The sequence below is a fragment of the Pantherophis guttatus genome, chromosome 1 (assembly GCF_059756535.1).
Source record: "Pantherophis guttatus breed Tessera chromosome 1, ASM5975653v1, whole genome shotgun sequence".
In the NCBI taxonomy this organism is placed as follows: domain Eukaryota; kingdom Metazoa; phylum Chordata; class Lepidosauria; order Squamata; family Colubridae; genus Pantherophis; species Pantherophis guttatus.
In genome coordinates, this window is record NC_142063.1 from 148,931,519 (window position 1) to 148,959,233 (window position 27,715).

General features: G+C 39.1%; 1 protein-coding gene across 2 annotated transcripts in view; it reads right to left on the reverse strand.

Moving 5' to 3' along the window:
* The window catches only part of FIGN (fidgetin, microtubule severing factor), a 130,695-nt gene that overhangs the window by 44,289 nt on the left and 58,691 nt on the right, over window positions 1-27,715 (reverse strand). The window contains exon 3 of one of the 2 annotated variants that reach the window (XM_034426461.3): window positions 24,338-24,391. The exons of the other annotated variant lie outside the window; for it this stretch is intronic. Coding sequence (XP_034282352.1) covers window positions 24,338-24,391 — 54 coding nt within the window. The remainder of the gene's footprint in view (window positions 1-24,337; window positions 24,392-27,715) is intronic. 2 annotated transcript variants of the gene reach the window in all.

Sequence of the window (27,715 nt, forward strand, 5' to 3'; positions counted from 1 at the left end):
TGGAAAGAGCAGAGAAGACTGAAAGACTGAGTAAGTAAAGGGGGAAAACAGATTATGTAATTAGAAAAATACAAAAGTCTCTAACAATCACTGGAACCTCAGAATGATTTGGGAAGGTTTATTTGAAAATTACAGGTAGTTCTCGACTTACAACAGCTTGTTTAGTGACTGTTTGAAGTTACAACAGGCTCAAGAAAAGTGAGTTATGATCGTTTTTCATACTTACGACTGTTGCAACATCCCCATGGTCATGTGGTCAAAATTCAGACTCTTGGCAACTGACTCATATTTATGACGATTGCAGTATCCCAAGGTCTTGTGATCCCCTTTTGCAACCTTCTGACTAGCAAAGTCAATGGGGAAGCCAGACTCACTTAACAACCGTGTTACTAACTTAACTGCAATGATTCATTTGACAACTGTGACAACAAAGGCCGTCAATAGGGCAAAATTCACTTAACAAATGTCTTGCTTAGCAACAGAAATTTTGGGCTCAATTCTGGTCGTAAGTCGAGACTACCTGCATTTCCCAATAAAAAAATTACGTAAAATAATTCTATAGCTTCCTGCCCAACTCTGTCACTTTCCTAAAACAAAATTACAACATATATATTGACTCCATCTTGCTAATAAGCTCAGTCATACGTATTCTATAAATGAATACTTTTTTTTCATAAAACATATCCATTCCAGAAAATCCTCACTTTATATTTTAAAATAAGTTTTAGCACTCAATTAAAGGCTATGCACTTTACAAACTGATACTGGAAATAGAAGTGGCTCTATTTAGATCCGATGGTATGGCCGTGCAAATCACCAAATACAAACCCTACTGTATATTCCATTTCCCTTTGAAGCCATGAAATATGAGCAATGGTATTTTCTTTTCAGTTTCAGAACAGATGCACTGAATTCTGGCAAGGGGAAAAGTTGATATGGGCTCAGATCCCTGTCCCCCCCTTCCTCACTGAGAGGAAAAGTGCCGTGAAGTCATTTGGAATATGAGCCACAGAAAATAGTATTTCCAGGAAGAGAGTGACCACTAACATTAACTGGTTCAAACTGTTTCAGTAATATGTCAAGTGTCTGGCCTGCTCCCCTGTCAAGATTTAGTCACCATTAACTCAGAATTAATTAGTTCCACTTTAACATGGAAGTTGAGTTTTTAGCTGGCAAAAAGTCAAGTATGGGACCAGGCTACCAGTAATCCAAAGATTAGAGATATTATCCTCCTCTGAAAAATTGCCTAAGCAGCACAAGGCCAGAGGAAGACTGAGGCACCCCCTGCTACCGTGGTGAAGAAGGCTACAGGGCAACAAGAAAAGTGTATTTGTGCATGCATGTTTGTGCATACGCTGCAGGGGAGAAGATGAGAAGCATAAATAAGAATAAATACGGTGCTAATAAATTAAAGTTCATCTCCAAATGTGTATCTCTGAAACCGAATCGTAATGCGCATCTCTAAACTAGAACCTTCTGCCAACCGTAGTCACGATTCCTATGTTGATTTTCCTGTCTATTTTTGCTGAAAGATGAGGACTTCACTCCTGTCTAATTTACTTCTGCTTTTAAAAAAACACAGGAGTGAAAGCCCACTGGCACATTTTCTTTTTCCTTTAGTCGCATACATTACATCTAAATCTATACCTAAAATCCATACCGTAGTTAAGTTGCAAATTGGTTTGAAGCGGCTTTACATAAGTGACATAATTAATGAGAACAGAAATGTAAATATCTGCATATGTACCGTGCAGGTGGGGATTTGCTCCCTAAGCAAGGGAAGAGAGATGGAAAAGAGAGAGTTAGAAAAAGGAAGAAAAGCCTTCTTCTGGTCATGCTTGATGAATTAAAAGTGAAAACCAAAAAAGACAGGAGGCTGCGCATCTGGTATGTTGCACTCTGATATGAAAACATGCCGATACATTCTTCCGGCAAGTACAAGCTGGTAGCAATGCTTGAAGAAAATAAAGTTAACTAGAACAGCTAGTGGCCCTACTTCAGCTGATAAGAGAGCATAAACATGTACAATCGAATATAATCAAATACCAGAGAGCATCAGGAGATGATCAAGAAAGTAGGTTGTCAAAAGGAAGATAAAAAGAAAAGAGGACAAGAGTGACCAACAGAAGGTATTCTGCATTTCTGAAAGTCAAAAATAGCTTTCAGGCCCACATAGAAATCACTGGTTTTGAGCCTTTGTGGGAAAAAAAAGTGACATTATGGACACAAAACAGGCCCATTCCACGTGGCGGAGATAGGTGGCGTTGATCCCCACCGCCTGGAAAGGGCCAAAAATGGCGCACCCAGAGTCTAAAAATGGGGCGTGTGGAGGCTGAAAATGGGGCGCACAGAGGCAGCGATAGGCAGCAGCAGTGATGGGCAGTGATGGTGGCGATCCCTGCAGCCTGGAACAGCTGATAGGCAGTATTCCGGGAGGCAGATCCAACCACCAATCAGCTGTTTGTGCTAAATCAGGCTGTGCTGAAGCTGACCAGGCTGTTTGCTGCAAGAAGGCAAATTGCTGGGAGGCATAAACCGAAGGGTGGGGACAGCAGGTGGGCGGGGCTTTGGCAACATTCGCTCTATAAGATGCACAGACATTTCCACCCACTTTTTTTTGGGGGGGAGTGCGTCATACTTCAAAAAATAAGGTATACAGCAACAGTATACAATTGTTAACTTTAAAGATTTAGGAAGGAAGCTGTAGTAATTAAGAGTTCAAGTAATCTTCTCACTCCTCTTTCCAGTCCACAGAAGATGACTGCAAATGGAAAGAGTAGATTGACTACACAAATAATGTTGATGAGTATAATTTGGTCTTATAGTTTGAATTATCTCCATAATGAACATGAACTATCAGCATTGGGTGTATCTTACAAGAATTGGTAAAAATGCATTCAACCAAAGTTTAGCGTGTGTGTGTGTGCGCACGCGTATGTATGTGTACGCACACACACACACAAATCAGAAAATTTATTGTTCAGAATGAGTTGAAGCTGGAAATGAATGCTAATGACAAAAACAAAAGAGATTAAGAATGTTTAGAATGTAATGAAAAGAATAAGTGTGTGATCTGCTTAATGAAGACAGCAATCAATAAAGAAAAAGCAAAGCTACTCAATCCCTTTTTTTTAGTTCACCCCCCCAAAAATTGTATCAGTTCCATCAGGAAATTAAGAAAAAGCAGAACGAAGGATCAGAATTGAAGCAAGACTAACACATGTTGAGTAAAGGAAAAAGAGAAAATACAGTTTGTAAAAGTCCCATTGGAAGTAGGTCATTAGTGAAAAGCAATTCTGAGCTATAGCTTCAGGGATCTTGTTGAACGTACATTGTCTGGACCTTTTTCAATTAGGTTTCAAGATAGGTTACATTATGGAGACAGCATTGCTTGCACTTGTTGATGACCTGCGGTGGAGCCAGGACAGTAGTGTGTGTCTACCATCGTGCCCCTTGATCTCTCAGAAACTTTCTATACTAATAATGGTAGTCTTTTAGACCAGTTGTGTGGTTTGGGGAGAGGGGCACAATGGCAGTTCTCTTTTCTTTGTGGCTAGTTTCAGTCAGTGTTAATAGGGGAAGAGATCCAACACTTGTGGCGAATTATAGAGCTCTTACCCATTTTGTTTTAATGTCCACATGATACTGCTAGTTGGAACCCCACTAGTTCAGGGTCAGGAATCATCAATACATTGATGATAACCAACCCGTTTATATACATATTGGAGACAATATGTGATCTTCTCCCTGCATCACTTGACTTCCATCAGACTATCTCTGTCTCTTGGCAGAAAAGAAGTTGATTTGTTCTCTCCTTGTGTACATTGTGGTCTGTGAGAATAACCTTGGGAGACAGGAGGAAGAGACGAAAAAGAAGTGTTTTCAGATTGGAAGATTGGCATCAGCCCTTCAAGGTAATCCAGACAAGAAGCACAAATTTTTATTGTAAAGTTATAGTAAGAGAATCTCGCAAGTCTCAAACAGCTTTTTTCCCTCACTGACTTTTATTTTCCAGAAAACTAGGAGTGGTCCCTTCCGAGATGCTTCCCATGCCTTCTGTGGGCTGAGATACTTTTTGCACGACTGTTGTCAAGGCTATGTTTTTTCCTCCTGTCTTCCAAGATTATTCTCACAGACCATTACACCTTTCTTCAAGGATATTTGGAGTTTCCTGTTGGCATGCTTGTCTCACAAATAAAGAATATTTCTTGCCTTACCAATAAATGTAGATGAACCTGTCCTTTTTTAACTACATCTGTGTATGTCTGCATTTGTATTTGTTCACATACAAACTAATTAATTGCCCTTTCAGTTCAGTAAGATGCTGGGAATTCCATGATACTGAAACAAGCAGGAGGTCAAAACCCTTGCTTTGTCCAACAGCCTTAATGGTCAAGGATGTTGTAGAGCAGTATTCGGATGATGAATGTATTCCTAACTAGCAACCAGTAATAGTTAAAGGAACATCTACAATGAGAGGCAATAATTTTGCTGAAGGCAAACAAGTCTACACTGTGATAAGCTAACTTGGATAAAATATGGGAGACCTGTGATTTGCTTTCTCAGTATTTTTCTTTTGTTAGAGCATCCATAAAAGAAAGGTTACTCATTTCACCTTCTCAGCCCACGGCATCCTCCTGATCTAAACCATACATACATGAAAAAATACATCCAAGTTCTGGTTGAGAACTATCTATCTTGGAAGATCTGTTGATTACACCGAGAGGTTGAGAGAGAAAGAAGACTTTTGCTGCTATTTTTATTAACTCTGCAAAAAGGCACTGTAAAAGAAATCTGTAATTCCAGAAATATGCAATTTGAAGAACATGTATACAATATGAAATATTAGCTGATGAAAATAATAGCTGGTCTACATTAGGATTTCCCAATGCTTTCATTTTGGAGATAAAAAGATATATATTTATTTTTTATGCCTTTATTAAAAATAAAGTTTCATTTTTTTGTGTGTATTCATTGTTCATTTGAAGTTTTTTGGTATGTGGATTTTTAGGGGAGGTATGCACATTAAGATTACACTAAAAGAAGGTGTGATGGCAAAAGGTTTGGGAACATTTTGTCTACATTTTGAAAATACAGTGAATTCCAAAACATGGCCAAGTAATTTCCTCTGATCACTATTGTAAAGTCATTTGCTAGTTTCCAATGTTCTTCTTTAGGACATGCACAACAATGTTCCCTACATATTAAGGGGAGAACTGTAATTGATATCAAAGTACTTGCTTTAAATGCATGAATTTCAGATTTAACTCTTGGCCATTCCAGGTAGGACTAGAAAAACTTGGTCTGAAACTCTGGTAACCTGCCTTTTGCAGGTGAATGTGGAGAATATTGAACTAATTGAATAAAGATATAGAACTCTTTTCTTGACAAATCTCAGGAAGTTCTCAAAACTGTAAACATTTAGTGTTACAATCAATCAGTCAATCTATCAATCAATCAATCAAATCCAGTACATTCTTTAGAATGTTGCTCTGTGTCTCTATTACAGGATATGATATCAGACAACACAGCTGGCATGCAAGAAAAATGTGTTCTGCAGATGCTCACGGAAGCAGTTGATTCTAGTAAAGTCCTTCCTGCTGGACACAGGTTAAAGGAAATGCAACCTAAAGGATCATAAAGAGGACCAAAGATTTTATGTTCACATCTGGTTTAGACAGATATTCTGGTAGCCGAGGCAACTTCTTCCAGATTAAATTTTACTCAGTCTGAAGATTTAGCAATTGTTTGATATAGCTAAACATATTTCATTATATCATCAAAGTTTTTTAATTATTATATATCTCTCTATATATTTTTAAAAAACACCTTTGGATACTTTAACAAAGCAAATGTCAATCAGCTTTGTGAAAACACAATATATGGAAGAGATAACGAAGGGTATTGCCCGTAATTGGTAGCAGTCATTCTTCTACCATAAAGCATTGTTAAGCTTTTACAATATAGATATAGCAGAAAAATGAAGGTAAGTTTGAAAGTAGAAAGAGCAAAAGCAATCCTGCAGAGTTATTATTTTAAATTGCAAGGCCAAAGGCTCAAAGGGTAAAGGTTTTTGTGATCTGAACTCCTAATTTCAAGTTGGGAAGGTGCAGCAACAGGTAAAAAATAAAATAAAAAGAGTATTTTGTGCTATGTGGAATTCTGAATAGAGGCGATAAGAAACTTTTATTTTATTTTTTTTACAATGGTTCCCCCAAAGTGAAAACACTGTTCAAGCTCATCCTATAGAAAATGACAATCTGGAACATATAAGAAGATGACTAGATAAACTATTTATCAGGATTTTCTTCACATAAGCACTTGAAGAAAAATCCACCATGTAGAGGTGGCATACTTGACTGAAGACCTGGAAGATAGGGAAACAGAATTGGGATCTTGCACTCTTCCTTTCAACATGAAAACAATTCTTCTGCCACAAGAAGTAGCATTGAATTTAGGCACGTTTAACTTAGGAAAGGGGGACCTAATCTAAACTTCTAAATGTAACTTACTTAACTTTATTTAGGAAAATGAAAAGGAAGTGAAGTTCTGCTACCTACTTAACTTCAGTTATTTGATATTTATGGTATCACACTGGTATCACATTAGAATAGTAAACTTTTTAATAGAAAATGTTCTAGAGGTTTTAAAATGTGTTATACTTTTTTAATAATGTAAACTATTTTATTCATTCATTCATTCATTCTCAGGGCAGCTTACAATGTGTTAAGCAATAGCCTTCATACTTTTGTATATACCTGCTTAGTAGGGCTTTCAGGGCCCCCCAAGTGGTGTTCTTTTTTATATAAAGTCAGCTTATTGCCCCCACACACCGGGTCCTCATTTTACCTACCTCAAAAGGATGGAAGGCTGAGTCAACCTTGATTTTGGGGGACTTTTGCCTTGAAAAGGCTGCATAGTCCATTTTAAAAGTGCATATAAGTAAGCAATATCTTCATGCTTCGTTATTATGAGAAAATTTGCCCCTCTATACAACACACACACACCCCTCAAGAGAATAGTGAGGTAAGTGTGCATGTGACAGTTGGTCAATCATTGATAAGGTACTTGGTCACATCGCTTTTTCAGTCCAAGATGGCTTTTAGGGAATGCTAATCACTGAAAAAAATATCTTCTTTGGATGCAGAAAATCCAAAATTCAATCCCTTTATTACAGGATTCTACTTTAATAGAAGAAAGAATGGAATAATAGAGCAAGAGTTTTATTGAGAGATAAAGGATTAATGACAAGCAGAATATGACCTAATAGAAAGGGTATTCATGAATTTCTACAAAATATGAAGTATGATTGTCTCCATGTTACTTATTGAAAATTTTAAACCACACACACACACACGAATTCATCCAGAATTGATTCTAGTAAGCATACATTCAACACTCAAATGTGAGGTGCACAATATCACAGGACTGAGAAGAGCCAGTGTTCAAAAGACAGCTGAAGTGCAAATGATGTTAAACGCTTGTGTGAACAGGAAACATGAAGCTGTTAATAAAAAGAATAGAGTAGTAACTGATTGATAGACAAAGAAGAATAGAGTGCTAGGCATACCTTCACCAACAAAATTACTCAAAACCATAGATTAGAACAGGGGTCCCCAATCTTTTGGACCTCAGGGACCACTAAATTCATAATTTTAAATCCCACAGACCACTTATATGCCTAATGACCAGCTGGGTGGGCATGGCTAGGTGGTCATGTGACTGGGTGAGCATAGCCAACCCGATGTTACTCACTTTGAGGGGTGCCTCGCCTGCCTCTACTCACAGTCCCCTGCCAGCCACTCCTCACCTCCCCGCCCTGGCTCCTTAGGGCCCCAACAGAAAGCAGTTGTTGGAGCTAAGCAGCCACACGAGAAAGAGTTGGTAAAACAGCTGGCTCAGTTCAAATTGCTTAACACATTGTAAGCCGCCCTGAGTTTCCGGAGAAGGGGGGCATATAAATCAAATTTTAAAAAAAAATTGGATCTGACTGAGAAGGAGGCTCAGCAGAAGCACCTCACTGAGGACTACGAGCATAGGCTTTCCAAGCAGAGGGAAGATCTGCAGGAGTGCAAGGCTGTTCTGTCCCCGTATCATGCACACACCCAACCAGCCAGCCGAGGGTTAAATAAACTCTTCAAACACTCAATGTCAGTGATAAGGAACTTGGCAGCAACTCCGTGGCTGCCTGCCAAGAACTTTTACTCCGATAACACAGACAAAAATACACACAGTTTGAATAGTCCAGTTTGTAATTAAATCCGCAGCAATTAGGCGTTGTGTCCGAAGGTGCAAAGTGCCTCGCCAGAGAGTAGCTTTGTCCGTCACAGAGTCCGAATGGCCACCACACTCCCTTTTATAGCCTGTGGGGTGTGGTCCAGTGACTCAGCTTAATCTCTGGCACGCCTCCTTTTCTGCTGTGCACGCTTGTCTCTCTGACGCTGGCGTGGGTCCAACCACAATGTTTCTTCGTCACTATCCGACGGCTCGGAAACACCTGGCTCCTGGCCAATCTCTTCTCCTTCGGGAGACACCTGAGGCATTGCCAGAGAGGAGGGTCCTGGAGAGGGAGGCCTGGCCATCTCCTCTCCTTCGTGTTCGGAGCCTTCTTCCTCCGATAAGATAGGCTCGGAGGACAGAGCCACAACAAAGGCCAGGTACTGATGTCTGGAGGCTCAGCGGGCTGAAATGATCAGCCAGTTCCAGGCCATGATGCAGTCCTATTGGAACAAGGCCCTCCGGCTCCTTGCCACCAGCGGCACTTCCCTCCAGCCTTCGCCCAAAGCCCAGCACCAGGAGGCTAAAGCAGAGCCCAAGTCGGAATTTCTTCCCTCCTCCGACCCACACAAAAAGAGGGGAAGGGGGAGACTCTCTGCAGCAACACAAACGGTCATTGCATGTATCCAGCCCAGGGGCCATAGTTTGAGGACCCCTGATTTAGTGCAATATAAAAAAAATGCAAATAATTTTTCTGCGGACCACCAAAATTTTCTCATGGACCACCAGTGGTCCACAGACCATCAGTTGGTGACCGCTGAATTATAACACAGAGAGACCAAACTCTTATCATAACATCCTTTTTGCATAGATAACAGCCCAATGATCAGAAGGCACGGACAGGTTTATATGATGGGCTCATATTTATTATTTATTTATTTTTTATTAATCATATTTCTATGACGCCCACTCTCCGAGGACTCTGGGCGGCTTACAATAATTGACAGTATACTAAATAGCATATTGCCCCCAACAATCTGGGTCCTCATTTTACCCACCTCGGAAGGATGGAAGGCTGAGTCAACCTTGAGCCGCTGAGATTTGATCCACTGATCTGCTGAACTAGCAGTCAGCTGAAGTAGCTGCAGTACTGCACTGTAACCACTGCGCCACCTCGGCTCATCATATTCATCTAGATACGTGTGTTCAACCTGTAGCCCACAAGTTACATGCAACTCTGTAAAGCTGATAATACAGCTTTATAAAAAAATAAAATTAAAATAAAGGAAGGTTATTATTTTTATACATTAACTATATTATATATTTTATATGCGGCCCAAGAGAATTTCTCTTCAACTCAGTATAGCCCAGGCAAGCCAAACTGTTGGACACATATGCTTTAAAATAGCGGCCCCCAGCCTTTTGGAGCCAGGGACCGGTTCCCTGGAGAGGGGTTTTTCCACGGACGGTGGTGTGTGCGTGTGTGTGTGCGTGTGCGTGTGTGTTCGCATTTTGCCTTCTGTAACATCAGCCTGGTTCCTGGCAGGCTGTGGATTCATGCCGATCCGTGGTCCGGGGGGTTGGGGACCCATGCTTTAGAGCCTCTGATCTGAAGTAATTTATAATATAAGGCAACAACATAATTTAATGGTTGAAAACAGAAAATTGATTATCAACATCAAATGTGAACTGCTAATCTCATTAGATCTAAGAATGTGCTTGGAGGGAATGGTGGCATAGTAACATAGATGGATCAATGATATGATTCTGGTGAAGGTAACCTGTTGTGTTCCTATTGCATTCTAATTATTGATCTGCTTACATTTTTTATATACCTCATATAAATGTTCTTCCAGGAAGACTGAGATAACTGGGTCATCTGGATGGCAAGCATCCTAAATGAATTTCCCCTCCCCATAATAACAGGTAACAATTAAAATGTTAAAAGCATCCATTGACATGTGGTTTGAGATTTAATTCAGATATGTAACATCAACTTTTTGATATGGACAAGATCAAGTCCATGTGAAGTTTTGTCTAGATCAGTGATGGCTAATCCTTTTGCCATTGAGTGCCAAAAGCAGGGGGAGTGGGGGGGGGGGTCACGCGCATGCGTGCCGACACCCATAATTCTATGCGCCCGCCCCCCCCACGCATGTGCACGTGATCCCCCCCATGCTCCCCCTGCTTTTGGCACATGATGGCACAGTGGGCCTGGTAGACTTGTTTTTTTACTCTCCCCAGGCTCCAGAGCCTTTCTAGGAGCCTGGGGAGGGCAAAAATGGCCTTCCCCCCCCCCGCTCCCCCGGAGGCCCTCCGGAGGCTGGAAATGGCCTGTTTGCCGACTGATGGGCCCAGAAGGCCCGAAAATTAGTGTGCCGGAGCTGAGTTCACGTGCCCACCGATATGGCTCCGCGTGCCACAGGTGGCACACGTGCCATAGGTTCACCATCGCAGGTTTAGATCAAGCAAACCTATGCAACCTATACACTTCAGTCTTTTCCAAATCAGGAGTAAAACTTTCTGAGAACAGAACTATGGAAAGAGTGTGCTTGCACAACATCGGAAGTGTCTTTGCACAAGTATGATTTACTCAGTGCCACTTCAAGAACCCTCCATACCACAGGGAATGTGTAAAACAGGTCTTTAAAAATACAGTTGTTGCCAAGGAAATGCTTTTAATTACTATCAAAGATACATAGCTAGTTTTGTCAGCTTTGTTTAGAACGTGGAAGATGGGCAAACAAATCAAGATGTAGTAACAGGGGAGCTAAAAATATTGGCTTGCAAACAGACTTCATTTCACTTTGGCCAAAAATAGCACCCACTTTTTTTAAACAGCAAAGGAATCTTGCTCCATAAAGAAACAGCACCGATAGTACTAGCCTTTTCCTCTAGGCATGCTGCAATGCTCCCTTTTTCCCAGAGGTCCTAAAAATATAAACTGTGGCTCCTGTATAGCAGTCCAGAAAATAATTGATCATTTGCCAGTGTCCTGTTGGTGAGTTACATACTCCTGGGACCCACTTTCAATTTCACACCATTTTGACTTTCTGGACAGTGTGGGTTAATTTCTGAGAGAAAAGACATTATATACTTCAGCTGCTGCAACAATTGTAGTTTTATGTACCTTGTGTACATGGCGTTTGTCTATGAAAATTACAGGAACAAAAGCCACTAGAAATGAGTTTGGCTTTTACTATAACAGGAAAAGATGAATAAACCTGGGTTACTTTATGAAGGGAAGTCATCCTTCCATCCACCAGATGGAAATCACAACATTTTTCCGAATAGATCATTTTTGTTGTTTTTTTTTAAATTGGAAATGGAGGAAGAATGAGGGACCAAAACATTTTAAAACAAGTCCTCCCTGTGAAGATCTCCAGATGTGTTCAGAAAAGGTTTGGCAGTGACTTCTAAGTCTTACTTGACACATTTACAGAGCATGTTAGAGAAGGATAGCGAGCCTTCTTCTAATTTCAGGGTGCATTTGAAATCCAAGGATGGGCAGTGCATTTATCTTAACCCTTGTGGACCAAAAGTAATGCAGGAGAACAAAGAGTTTCAGCTCTACAAATGTCCTTAAGAAGATGTTTTGTATCTATGTATCAATGTGACCTCAAACAATTAAATATAAATATTTATTCCTAACTGGAAAGGTGTTGTTGTTGTTGTTGTTGTTGTTTGCTGTAGGTGTTTCCTAACTCTATGGAAGGTGGTATTTACTATTTCAAAAAGGCTCAGACAGGGATGGGAAGCAGAGAGAATACATATCCTCATCTAATAATTCAGAGGCACTCTCACAATTTGAAGGAAGGGCAGGCAAGAATGAAACGACTCTTCAGACAATCTATATGCACACAATATGAGGCTTTCATTAACAAGGATATAGATTCAATAGAGAACAAGCTGAATAATCACAAAGACAGGGGGAAAAAACCTGATCCAAGCATTAATAATACCATTAGTATTCATTGGAATAACATTGATTTTAATGAATTTATTTCACAGCATTGTTGCTGCCCTATGTACTTTTTAAACTTTTCCATTATAGGTTTAACAGTCATTAAGATACAGGCTTTAACTTTTCTTTTTCTTTTTCTTTTCTTTTTTGAAGAAAAAAAGCTGAGGGAAAACACTATGAGGAAAAAGATTAAGCACTTTATAATTATTTCAATTACAATCAAATCTGTTCTAGTAAAATTAACATAGCAAAGAAGCTTAACAAACAAGAAGCATATATCTTTTAAAATTGAGTGCTCTAAAATGCATTTTTCCATCCTTTTCCAGTAAATATAGGAAAACATTATTTACGTCAAACTCTTATTTCACCTATGAGGACATTTTTAAAATAACAATTAGACATATCAATTAACAATAACAGAAAAATAGAATCATCTGCTATAAAATTGCCAGTAGTATAATAAAATAAGCTAACATACAAAATAGGCAGCAATCTATACAAATAAATGCAATGTTATTGTGCTCAAATGTGCTCATATGCTCTTTTTTTTTTCCAAAGTTCAAATCATCTGTGAATAATATTTTTCCTTAAAATAAAAATAACTTCACTTGAAACTACGGTGGGAATCATTCTAGCTTTCCACATGCTTAAGAAATCTCAAAAGTGTCCAGGACCTGTCATTAGAGGGAACCAGATACTTAATATCATGTGGTGCCTAAAAGGAAGGTAACAAAGAAAGAATCAGGGATGTCAGCCACCTCCTTTGCAATTAAAAAGAACAAAAGGAAGAGAGAAAATGGGAATATTCTTTTCATTCAACAGAGCTGAAAGAAATTATTTCAGAATAAACACAGCATATTGATACCTTTTAAGAAAGTGGAAGGGTTAGGGTTCAAAGTAGCACCAACTTTCAACAGCATCAACATCCTCTTATGCTTCTAGATTTAGTGGTTGGCTGAAACAATACTTGAAAAATTGAGATAGATCCTTCCTTCCTTCCTTCCTTCCTTCCTTCCTTCCTTCCTTCCTTCCGTCTCCCCCACTCCCTCCCTCCCTCTTTTTCTCCCAAGACTTGTAGCATGTTGCAGGAAACAGTTTCCTTCTCCCAGTCATGAAACAATTGGCTGGAAGCTTCTGTAACCTATTGCTTGCACTAAATTGTATTTTTCAGTTTTGTGTAAACTGATTGTGAGAGATGGGGGACACTTCTTAAAAGCTAATATGCAATAAAAAGTCAGTAGCATCTCTCCAGGCCAGAGGTTCTCAAGAACCTGTCTTGAATATCTCAGGTGCTCAATCCCTGGAAAGACTAAAGCTGTGTGGTCCTCTGAACCTGGGATGCATCACTTCTGTCTCTCCTTCTAGAAATTCAGATATTTTCTCCTTCTATTTTGTCCTTTTCTATAAGAGGGAACATTCACCATGAGCCATTCTTGACAGATTATTCCCTTAGGGGATGTCTGCAGCAATTCTATCTTAATGGGCAAACTTTGGCATTGAACCAACTTGGGGACCCCACAGAAAAGCTACGCTATTCTAGACATAAAGGTAATTCCTTCTTACATTTCACCATTTGTTTTTGCGTCATGTCATACATGAAAGTGATGCAAAAGTACCCAGCAGTTTACACTTTAAAAAAGAAAAAGAAAAAGAGGACTTGGAATTACAATATCACAATGTTGCCTTATGAAAACCTACGCATCTTTCATGGCTATAGGTTTCTCTGCATTTCAGAGCAAAATATTTCCCAGTTGTTCTCACAGCAGGTGGCAGCAACAAGCCAATCAATGACTGATCTAAAGGATCAGTTCTGATGGGAGAGGAAACGCCACCAGGAAATCCTAATCTATAGCCCTGATGGAGAAATTAAATCATTTTGGAAGACAGACTTTTCCTAAGAAGATTGCACAGACATATCGACACTAACACCTCTGTGTTGTCAACTCCTCTGTTTGAGGAAGTCTGTCTTTTACTTCCAAGATTCTTATTCTCATTAATTTATTAGCCTCTTCAATTTCAGATTTAAGTTCAGAAGTAGTAAACATCTTTTTGAAAACAAAATACCTTGACCCTCTTCTGAACTGAGGCCAGCTTCAGAAATAGTATACTCAACTCTTACTTGGTTAAATGCCAGAGTTCTTTTCTGGCCTTGCATTCAGATAAACAAAGAATGCACTACTTTCCAGCTCTGGAAGTAAGGAATCAGCCTTCAAACCTTATATTAAGGGACAATTTAGTATTATGTTCAGGAGCAGAGACGAGTACCTTTCTTCTCCTTATATATATATATATACCAAGATTTGCATACCTGTACCCGTGAAAATCTACGAAAACATGTTATATATATATATATATATATATATATATATATATATATATATATATATATATATATATATATATATATATACACATATATACATACATACATACATACATACATACATACACATACATAATTATTATTCAAGTTGTTCAATTCTATATATACTGTAATTTATCACTAACAAGTACTGGAGCAGGCAATATAGCAATCTGAATCTTTAGCAGCGAGTTAGCTTTAGTGTTCAGTCTGATTTAACCATATGTTTATGTAGCCAGGGGTGCTCAAAACAATGCATTATGGAGCTATGAGAGGTTTAATTACCAATGTGCCTGTGTCTTATACACATAGCCATGAGTGTTTAAACTCATTTGAAGGATTTTTGACTTTAAATCCATTTTAAATATATACACTGCAAGTGCTGGGGCCAGGTATATGGGCCTAGAAAGATGGAATTCCTTTGCAGAGAAGACCCCCTCCAGTTTAGTTGGGAAAGAAAATCTAGACAAGGGCCTAAGAATATGGTTATGGAGGACACACAGGTTTGCATAAGGTCAGATAACATTGTTTAGTAAGAACAAAACCAATCCAGTTTTACGGCTGTCCCATAAAGTCCAGGACACAAGAAAGATCACACCAGAGGTAAATTCAGTAAACTAACCGGTCTGCCTAGGCTTCACTGAGCTGCTGCAAAGTCACAGAAGCCTGCGCGTCGAAGAAATTAACTTAGACAGCCGCTACTTTGCTAGCAAACGCTCAGAAATGCCTGCCAAGTAAACTGAGGCCCCACCAAATCAAGTCAACAGCTTCCAGCTGCATTTCGGTAATTCTGAGGAAGTCCTTGTCGTCAAGCTATTTCCTGGATGAGTCTCCAAGCCTGTTGTTATAGCGGAGCTGCTTCCCTCTGTCCCAGCCTGTTTAAGGGTAGTAAAAACTGAATGTTCTGAATGTTCTCATTTTCTCTCTTCCTCCCCGTTTTTTTGTCCTTTTGTGTTGGGTCTTTTTTTTTCTTCTCATTGTTATTAAAGTTCTCTTCCTGGCTAAAGAGCAGCCTTTAAATGCTTTTCATAAAGACATTCTAAACTGTAAATGAATGTATTGTATGGACAGCACGAGTGGCACCAGGACAGATGGAGCTTGCGGATGTTAGGGGAATAGAAAAATGAGATACAACTATTCGGCAGCGGATGTCAGGGGATGCAAAAGGAGAGATAAATGGTGCAGACATGATGGCCACCGTTCTTGTTGGCCTCCACTTGTACGCTCTCTAAATACAACTTTTCGATGTGCAGTTTGGCAAGAAGCATGCTTGGAATTCTGCAGTGGTACCTGCTGGTCTTCAAATGAAGAGGGTATGCCATGCTAGTAATACCTGAGTACCATTATGAGATACTGAGGAGGGACACCTTCCTAAAGGTTGAATATATTAGCTCAGTAGAATACAATAGCAGAGTTTACAGTGTTTCCTAAAAACACTGTAATTGGCTTATCGAGGATCCTGGGAAAGTCCAGATAGAAAAGGTCAGCAGCAATGTATATTTGTACAATACTGAGGATGCATTATCTTCTCAGCTGGCATGGCATGGCATATAATTTTACACAACACGATGTACCAGCATGCGGTAACTAAGAAAGACAGTGATCACAGCTCTCTGAAATCTCCAGATCTATCACTTGCCATCTCTGTAAATGGCCTCTGGATGCACATCAGTACACATTTATGCGAGTTAGTTAAACTTCCCAGCAATATACAGCAAATAATAAAGATACCTCAGACTGAAGATAAATAACAGTGCTGCATACACTTCAAAAATGATTGGAAGTACTGCTTCTGGCTTCAAACAAGTGCTTCCCATAAGAAGAAGAAGTGCTTCTGGCTTAATATCACCTCTCTGCAATTCCTTAAAGCAGCTTTTCTTTTTCCAGATGTCAACATGAGTGAGAAAAGTCACTGATTTAAGAGGCAGATTAAAACAGATTCCTTAAAGCAGCTACAACTTTTTTTTTTTATTTGTATGCAACCTTGGGGGGGGGGGAAAGAGCTGCTTTAAGACATTATATAGATTGTTGTTATTCTTTGCAACCCAACAGAATGTTGGCTCAGGTTTCTGTTAATCTGTCGGTCCTTATTACAACTCTCCAGTGATCAACAGAACAGGGTTTGACCAGGGTGGCAGAATATCTTTCCCCACCACCCCCATGTTTTATTTATTTTATTTATATAACATTCAATTTTCATTAAACAGTGTGTGTTCTGGGTACAGTTATGTTTAAATAGTCATATTACACATCTTTGAAAAGAGGTGGTGGAAGCTATCAAACCTAGGTTTCAAAATTAGAATCAGATCAAATCAAACACCATTTTGAAATGGGATCTGATTCGAAATGGAATTAGACCTGAATCTATTAATCTTCAGGCAGTAACACAGTGATTATACTAAATCACTACATGTAAGTTCCTTTAGATCACAGTTGTGTATAATATTCTTCCAATGCATTTTTAAAATATTTGGGAGACTCTGCTGATAGAATATAATAGAATAGAATTCTTTATTGGCCAAATATAATTGGACTTTGGTGCATATGCTCTCAATGTATATAAAAGGGAAAAAAGGAAAAACTGATGATGGCCAATTTAGCCCTGGATATAGCTACATATATACACCAGTTCTAGGAAGCGTGGAGTGGCCTGGGGAATGAATGCTAGTGCTTTAGGCAAGACAAAATCCCAATTTCGTATGCCTGGTTTACACAAAAAATGACAGCTGCTTCAAAGTCATACTTTTATATTGCAGCAGACTAAGTATACTATCATTTCCTGAATGAATGCATTTCTGCTAAGAGAGATATCTCACAGATATGTAAAGTTAAAATAATTTGGATTTGATCATATCACTTATGTCTCACCTGCCCCACTGAAGAATTTCTAAAGCACATCTTTTTCGGCAACACAATAGCAATAGCACACACACACACACACACACACACACACACACACGCACACATATAGATAGATAGATAGATAGATAGATAGATAGATAGATAGATAGATAGATAGATAGATAGATAGATACATAGATACATAGATACATAGATAGATACACACACACACACCGCTTCACAGTGCTTTACAGCCCCCTCTAGGCGGTTTACACAGTCAGCCTATTGCTCCCCAACAATCTGGGTCCTCATTTTACCGATCTTGGAAGGATGGAAGGGTGAATCAAGCTTGAGCCGCTGAGAATCGAACTGCTGATGCAATACCAGTATTACTGACATGGGCTAGCAGCAGCTGTCCAAGTACACCTCAAAATGGCAAGGATTAAATCTGGAAGTTGCTCCATGCATTGCATGCGTTTATTTTCATTCACTCCTGGGCTCTAATAAATACTGCCACCTTTCTACATATTTCTGAAAAATGCACACACACACGGCTCGTCTTAATTTGAGAAGAAGTCTCTCAAATTAATGGAGTCCCAGACTGAAGTTTATAGCTAGCCGGCCGTTTCAGTCTATTGGAGCTCTTTGCCCATAGAGCAACAGTTCATGGTTTGCCTCATCCATTTGGCCTCGTAGAGCCAGCTCATCTGCAGCATTCCCGCTTCTCTGCTTCCTACACACACATAGGTTAGAGGAAATGTTGCTGATCATCAGCAAAACAGCGAAACTGCCTATACATAAAATGTTAAGGTAGAGTAATTTCTCATAGCTGTAGTAAGGGCAAACTGACAGGATCTTTTCAAAAACAGTCTGTGCAAGGATGCTGGTGGACAGAATGCACAATTTTTTTTAAAAAAAACAGGATCTCCAGATAGGCGAGCTGTTATGCTTGAATGGATGTTATGTGTATTTTGATAAAGACTAAATACAGTAGTCTCTCTCCATGAATAAACATATTAATCAGCAATTACATAAACAGAAAGGCCATGAAACAAAAACCAGGCATTCTAAAATAGAACAGTAGCATGTTAATGTGGTATCCATTCATGACACAGAATTGTTCCATCATCACAAATTATTATATTGACTGGCTTAATGCAGCTTTGTTCAATAGGGTCAGGCAGAGGCTATCCAGTGGGATACAGCCATGTTGCCTAGAATTCTAGACATGGTCCATTTGCTCTTTGCCTCAGTGTTCAAATATGGAAAAATATAAGCTCAAGGTTGATTTACAACAGTCCATTTGGTGACCGTTCGAAATTACAGCAGCACTGAAAAAAGTGACATGACTGTTTTTCACATTTACGACCGAAGTAACATCCCCATGGCCACGTGATCAAAATTCAAGATGCTTGGCAACTAGTTCATACTTATGATGGCTGCAGTGTCCCGGGATCACGTGATCACATTTTATGACCTTCTGACAAGCAAAGTCAATGGGGAAGCCAGATTCACTTAACAACTGTGATACTAACTTAACAACTGCATTGATTCACTTAGCAACTGTGGCAAGAAAGGTCATAAAATGAGGCAAAATTCACAACAAGTGACTTGGTTAGCAACAGAAACTTTGAGCTCAATTGTGGTCATAAATCAAGGATTACCTGTATTTTCCCATGGGAAAAGAAGGAAAACAACCACATCAGATTCTAGAGAAGTGGACTCAGCAAAATTTGAGTCATGCTCCTCATAATTGGATTTGTGTTTTGTTTTTTAAAGTACAGGTAGTTTAAGTATTTCGTGAAAAATATGCTAAAATTGGATGCAGCAGATAATCTTACAGTGGAGAATTTCCTTGCAACATTCATTCAGATGATTCGAAAGACTGTGAATTAAGGGAAAAGGCTGTAAGAAATTACCATGCCTCTTTTTAAAAGTAGATTAAAAGTAATCTAGGATGTTAAGAATGTATTTATTCAGTATCTAGTTTTTTTGTGTTACCAGATCAATTAGCTAATAGTCACCCAATTCCTCAGGAGACGAGATCAGACGGAATGTGATAAGAATACAGTTAAAAAATGCTCAACTTTTCCAAAATAAGAACCTATGAAGATTTGTTGAAAGAATCTATGAAAGGTTCCTGAAAGAATCTATGAAGATTTGCTACAATTTGAGGCAAAATTTGTTGATGGCTAAATCTAATGGCACCCTCTCCATTTTGACAATTTTATTTTAATGTTCAACTTGCTTTTGGTTGTTTACTTTTTGCTTCTGATACAGAGGCCACAGGTCTTTAATAGCACACAGAAATGGATGGGGGGGGGGGGGCACTGAACTTTTAGGGGCATCCAAAACTGAAATGGGACATGAACCCACTTAAATGAAAATCTTTCCAAATAACCTGGTCAAGATCTGAGATTTGGATAATCGTGCTAGGATTATTTCTAAATAAATGGAACGTGGTTTCAGATAGTTGAAAAGAACAGCTGTGGTGCTTTGAAGAGAGGCAGTTTATTTGGGGGGGGTCTTCTTTTCTCTCCCTTTGTAAAATTACCACATCCTGCTGCCTCTGCCTGTGTTCACTATTAAGACTGTGCATTAAAATAATATACAGTTCCCTTATTTTCAGTTCAGTGCCCAAAGTATCCTAATACACTCAAAGAGAATGGCAAAAATAATTTTTAAAGAATCTGCACATCTTTATTATTTGTTTCTCTGATCAGCTGGAAGGTATCAGCTCCACAGCTTGGTGTCAGAAACAGACTGGAGGAGGACTGCATGCAAAACAACCAGTCATTCGCCTTTCTTTTCCTTTCTCTTTGTTTTTTGCCTTCCTGGATACTGTTGGGAGTGAGAAAAGCAATTCGATGCATCAGGATGCTCCCTCCCTCCTTCCTACATCCAGAAACTTGGTCCATTGTACAGTTCGGAACTCTTTGTTGTCTTTGGCTGGGCAGACAACCGTGGGTGCAAAATAGGGTTTTTGTGTAGTGCTCAGCACTCTTTCCTCTACTTTGCACTCAGTTAATTAGCCTCTTTCCCTCATTTTGTCTTTGGGGGGAAAAGACTTTCTACCAATACTAACAGGGGAAAAAAATGGGTTAAAAACGTGCTTATATTGTTGTGAACATCTGATCTTTCAGCTTTTTGGCAATAAGATAGTTTATATGTTTGTCTTTAGTGGTTTCTACTGGAGTCCTTTTTTAAAAAACAAACAAAGGAAACATTTGGAACTATATGCTCTGTTGGCACCATTGTGTTGTTTTGCCAATTCTCCAGAATCTGTTGTCTCTTTCTATCTACCCAAGGTTATATATTTATGTCAGAGGTGTAAGGGAGTTAAAAAAAAAAAAGGCAAGGTAGAAGGTCCAATATGCAAGCGAAGTCCTACCCCCTTTTTACATGTGTATAACGAACTTTAAAAAGTATGGTGTTTTGATCACAGGGTTGTAGCCATCTTGACTTTTTTAAACCCCTTACTGTGGCTACCCCATGTCTTCCAATTTGTCATTATAATTCTCGCTAGTTAGGGTTAATGCTACAGTTCAGACTGGATATATAAACTCTTCTATTCTTAATCAAGATCAGAATAAACGAAGTAATGAAAACTGCAACGTTGGTTCCTGAATTAATATAGTTCATTGGCTTTTGATTTTCTTGAAACAGCATCTGGATTGTTTGGGTCACATATTCATTTAAAAAAAAAATACCTAGCCTGCCAGAGCATGTCCTTATATTGATTTAAGGATTAAAGAGATCAATTTTATTTGGTGAAAATGTATTTTCTCATTCCAAATCTAAGACCAGAACACTATCCTCTTGATTTAATGACTTAAAGAAATGTACAATGTTCAAAGGACACATAAGAAATAATTATTTTTTAATTTGGGACTGAGCCATGATATTTTGCATTATCAGGCAAGTGGCCACTTGTACTATTCTTCCAAGCACTGGTTTGTTTTGGCACTTGAGGCAGAAAATGCAGAAGAATGTCCTCTCTTTAGCAATAAAAATGCAACAGTGAAATATTAAATAATTAACTATGTGTTATGACATTCCGACAATATAGTGTTTCCCCATTAGAGCTTAGTAAGAAAACTGACTTTCTTGCATAATGCTGCAATTGCTACAATTCTAGAATTCAGACTCATCATGTACCAAATGTTTTAACATTAACTTAACAGATTGTGGAGCCCCTTGGCCTCAACTGGAATGCATAGATCCCAGAGATGTTAGTCAGAACATATTAAAACTGCAGGCGAGACAAGAGTGTTTAACGTAATGCTAGTCAGGATGGCTTTAGCATCCACCGTATCACCCATTGAGTGCAATTAATTTGGGAAGTAAACAACAATCACCGGTGCCATTCCAATCCCTACCACCAGGGAAAGCAGGGCCTTAAACAGCCCTTCTGCTAATTTTTTTCGACCGAATATGACTGTTGAGATTGTAAATAACCTACATGAATGGGCCCTGCAGACACATTTTATCGTAAATTCATGCAGACAAATTTATATCGCAGTGCCATCACCAGAGTCCAATTCCAAATTAAGTTTTGATTGGCACTTAATTTCTAAGACTTCAGATCCATTACTTGCCTACTGTCTTATGCAAAAGGAGAAAGGGGGTACCCTTTTACCAAGGGAAATACCCAAGGGTTACACTTCTCCAGGAATTTATTTTAATGTGCTGATGTATTTTTTCTGTTTCAGAAATGTAGTGTGAGAGGTGCTCAGAGTATAACACATGCCTCTTATCACCAGGAGAGCCATTACACAGACAAGAAAGTCTGAGGGATCATGATATAATACTAAGCATCATAAATGTAATAATTACTACAATTGAATACAGACTGTTGCCTCTATCAAGCAATGGAATCTTAGCTCTTCTTGGTAAGGTCCATATTCACAGGCTGCATTAAGTCAGAGTGTGTTTCTGGTATACTATGAAACCACAGCGAATCGTGGCATTACTTTAATATGTTATTAGGAACACAGAAAAGCCCTGTTGTTTCTGTTTTCCTAAGAACAAAAATCCACAAAATCCTTCCTTATTCATAAAGTAGTGACTTATCAATTTCAATCTTCCCACCTATACAGGTAGCCTTCGACTTATAAACTACAAAGGAGCCCAACATTTCTGTGGCTAAGCGAAACATTTGTTAAGTGAATTCTGCTCCGTTTTATAACCTTTCTTGCCAGAGTTGTTAAGTGAATCACTGCAGCTGTTAAGTTAGTAACCCAGTTGTTAAATGAATCTGGTTTCCCCATGGACTTTGCTTGTCAGAAGGTCCCAAAAGGTGATCTCATGACCCCGTGACATTGCAACTGTCCTAAATATGAACCAGTTGCCAAGCATCCAAATTTTGTTCATGTGACCATGGGGATGCTGCAGTGGTCATATATTTGAAAAACGGTCATTAGTAACTTTTTTCAATGCCATTGTAGCTTTGAACAGTCACTAATTGGACTGTTGTAAGTCAAGGACTACCTGTGCTTCCCCAAAACATGGCAGAGCTTATACTGGGAGGTGAAATGATTAATTTTCAGATGCAAAGAAGGTTGAAGATATTCAATACTACAGGCATACCTAAGTCTTCCTATTCAACAATGAAAAGAACCGCCACCCAGGAATTTCTACAGCAGAAGCCAAACCAATGCATTATTCCATCAAGAAGCATTCATAGACAAGTTGTTGCACTGCTAGTGCAAGCATGATGGTAGGCTTGTGCAATTTGGCACCCTCCAGATGTGATGCACTGTAGCTGGCATTATTCCTAACAAGCACTGAAAACTGCTGACTAAACTGATAAGGGATTGGGAGTTAAATATCTGGAGTAGGAAGGAAGATCTTCTGAGGAAGATTGCATTGATCATCAACTTGAGTTTAGGGATGATTTATTCACTGGGAATGTGTGCTCCAATATTGTGTCCAAAATTAGAACAACAGATTAAAAACAATCAAACAAAGCCAATAGTCTGGTAGGCACTGCTTATGAGGGTTTCCCTTGTTGGCTTTAGCAAATGATAACTTGCATGCATTAGAACACCCACCCATCCAGCCAATGTTAATTACCCCCATTGGGCTTTCATGCACCCCAGCAGCAGTGGAAAACACAACACAACACAACCAAAAATAATTCATGTATGAAAAAAAAAACAATAATACCGGAAGACATGTTTCAGAAAAAGATGAATTTGTAAATTTGCTCATAAATGACAGTCAGCCACCTCCTAATAAAAGTATTATATCCCTGCCCCTTTGGGGTTTTATCTATTGGATTAACATAGCTTCGATGATTTTTATATCATAAAATACATATTGCTATTTAAAAGCAACACTATCCTCCTGGCAATATTTTCCTCCCAAGTACTTAATGTTTATACAATATTGTTCTGAGTAGGTTATGGGATTAGTAAAATGACTATTATAAATAATAATCTCTTCCAAGGAGAAGCTAATATGCTAATGACAACTTAAGATGCCCACTGTGACTCCAACTCTAATTGTTCCATCAGCTCTAAGCCAAACCCAAACTCATTGCCCTGCTTCTCAGGCAGAAGAGCTATTCCCCAAATTCTTAATATCAGGGAAATATCAGCCCTCCTCCCACTCATTCAAGTATACATTTACACAATTCGTTACTCTTCTCTGATATTTATATTAGATCAAATTGGTCAATTCCGTACACTTCTTAGGTGCATCTTTGCAGGATTTCCTCTCCACCCCTCCCCACCTAATATTCTTCTCTTTTCTGAAGTGACTTCCTGCTTTCTTTTACCCTCCTGTAATATCCATGCCATATTTACCCAAAAGACCTTTTCACACTACATGAAACTGAGCAAATATAAAAAAAAAATGATATCATGAGAAAATGCATAGAAGCTCTGCATAATAACCACAATCCTAAGAATAGTGACAGTGATTGCAATGGGAGAGATATAAGTATGTACCTCTTTCGTTGCCCCATAACCCGCTCTGTAAGAGATAGATTTCTTCCAGAGTTGCTGAAAGGATAAGAGCACTGGTCAAGTTTACAGAAAATTGATTTCCAGCTTGCAAATAACAATGACAAGTTCATTCAAAAATTGCAGAGCTCACACTGGCTTTGGCTGAAGCTATACAAATGCATATGGATTTTCATATCTTTTTGCTGTAGTACAAATGTTTAATATTTGTGCTGGCCAAAATACATGGCAAAGAGTTTAAGGATGATCATTTTTACCACCTTTGGTTTCTTATTTCCAATTATATTGCTTTTATCCATGGAACTGGCACTATGTTTCTTTTTAATAAAGATTTAATAGAAAACCCTTTGCTATTCCTTTGGTGAACAGTCTCCAGAAAGCCCATAAGTTAACTTGTTTTTAATGGTTCAAGAAAAAAAAAAACACAACCATCTTTGTTGTTAATTTTTCCATTGTAATCATTGAATATTAGAAGTTAAACAGTGCTTCACTCTGGTAATTTATGTCCAATATGTATCAATGGTAATCTAAGCATTCACGACACAGATGGAAAGCAAATATATAGATAAATACTGAAAAATTATCTGGGTAATGTCAGCATGTGATAGTAACCTAAAAAAAAATCACTGCAGAAAACAATTTAATTATTAAAATGAAGCCATATCTACTGACAAGCTGTGTAATTTGCATTCAGAGAACTTAGCATTCTTTTTAAAACTCTTTGTTTTTATTTATTGTGACTAGCTCTTTTTCTGCAGATGGCATCTTTTCCATGAAAGTTATTAATCTACTGTAATACAGGCAGTCCTCGCTTACTGACCACTCATTCAGCAACCATTCAAAGATACATTACCGAACAATGAAACTTACATCCTATTGTCAAAAGTTGCAGTTGCCAGAGCATCCCATAATGACATAATTGCTATTTGTGACCTTCACACCTGACAACAATCACAGACAGAACTATTATCATAAGCCAGTGCTATCATATGATGTTACACTTTATGACATCATTTAGCAATGGAATGGCCAGTCCCCATTGTAGTAAGTGAGGACCCATCTGTAGATAGAATAGGATGGAACGCCTTTCTATGTTGTTTGATATACATACTGAGTACTTGCAGTTCCAGTATAATACTTACTACTGTACCACTATAAATAACAGGACTGTCAAACTCCTGGCCCGCGGGCCGGATGCGTCACGTGCTGGCCACGCCCACACTCGGTTTAGCAAAGGGGGGGAAAAGTCCTGATATGTCACGTGACGCCGCCGTGATGCCGTGAGTTTGACACCCCTGGTAAATAAGATGGGGAGAAAATAGGGAGTGGTAAGACCATCATTAAGTATTGAAATAAGGATGGCCATTCTTTGACTAGAATCTTAACCTTAACTCACGCTGGGAGGAGAGGGAATGATCGAAAAATGCTCCCCCTCCCAAGCGGCAGACCAAAGGTGCGGTCCTCAACGGTGTTGGGCTGGATCGCCCTTCGTGCCGGAGGGGAAGAGCTCAACCAGCAACTGGGAGCTCCTTCCCCGATGGAAAAAAATCGCCTAGAAGACACTGTAGCGGGATCAGGCAGGCTCGCCCTTCACGCTAAGAGCCTGAAATTAATTCAACCAGAAATTGGGCACGCAGGCTGTAGCCAAGAAAAAACAGCAGCTCAGAAAAAAGCGTCTGTTCCAATCAGACCGAGCCTGAAAGCTGGGAAGCAACGGAAGGAGGAGGTGCTTAACAGTTTGCAGACTCGGTCCCATTGGCTATCAGACGGAGTTATGCCCATGCCTGGCTGCCGTTCCCACCCAGCTGGAGAATCTGACTTTCATTATATTTGATACCATTTAACAGGTAACAGGGCATGAGATAAACAATTACTAGCAGATTTCCAATTCATTCAAAGATAAGGAGTTTATTTTGCAGGGTGAATTCACTGTTTGTAAAAGAGAAAGTAAGTATTTTGGTGGAAAACACTGGCAAACCTCTAGGGCAGGCCTGTCAAACTGACGGCCCGCAGTCCAGATGTGTCACGTACAGACCACACCCATCCCAGCTCCGCAAAGGCAAAAAACATCATGATACATCACATGACACAATTGAGTTTCTCCTCCCCATTTGTTTCTGGCTCAGAGAGTGGTGTGGTGCCCTAGAGGTGGAGCTCTCACAATCAGGAGGCTGTGAGTTTGATCCTAGGTAGAGGCAGATATTTCTCCCTCTGGGAACACTGAGAATATATCTGCTGAACAAAACTCTGCATTGGCGACAGGAAGGGCATTCGGCCATTAAAACATTCTACTAGCTTCATTCAGTTTCCCAGACTCCACCCCGCAAGGGATTATGGGGTCGTTAAAAGAAGACGATGATGATGATTTGTTCCTGGCTCAGCACCCATTCTGAATAGTTAAGAGACTTGGAATAAAATGGATTAGTCCTCTGATAAACTAAACAATATTTCATTTAGTGGTTCATTATATATAAAATTATGTAAAACAGCAAGAATTTATGGATCTAGTGTCATCCAGGCACTGCTACTTATTCCATGTATGGACTGTAGCACAGGGTCAATTTTTCACTAAACTATTGGGATCAATGGCAAGAAAGGACTCATTAGAATGTAAACACCACTGAATCAGATACCTAGAACAAGTTATAAACTGCATTGTTTTGGTTGCACACAGCCCAGGCGGCAGAACAGCATGAATTTATGCCAGAAAAGGCCAGCTGTCAAAAAATTGGCTAAATGTCCTTCTGTTTCAGACATTAGCTTATAAAGAAATTAAGGATTCGGTTAAACTAATTCACTTTTAGACGAGATTGCCATCATAAGGCTGACAGTATTCCAGTAGCTCAATAGTCAGACACAGAGACTGTCAATGATCCTGCAAGCAATTAACTTTCTTCCAGCTCCTCAAAACTGCATTATGTAGAAAGGGAGATGGGAGTCTTACCCAGGCTTTTCAGGAAATGCCAAAACACAATGATGCCACATGTCATAAGCTTTATCCGATTGCCAAAAATGATAATGGGACAAACGGATGAGTGGTTGGCTGGGTAAATTGAACAGGGCAGGGCACAATCAGCCCAATAATTTTGCAATTTGTACCAACAGCAACAAAATACCCATAGAGAGTCACTAGGCTCAATTATACAAGACCTAATGAGGACTGATGTGCGGAATGAGCTAATGTTTCATTTATTGGATAAATAAAATGGGTACTAAGTATTATGGATAGCTACTGCTTAAATTAGGCAAAAGCCTGTGAATATCTAAATTCACGTTTATAATTGTGAATTGTGCTTGATTTTGCAACTTTTTCTGCCGTGGTTGTTAAGTAAATCACTGTAGCTATTCAGTGAATCTTGCGGT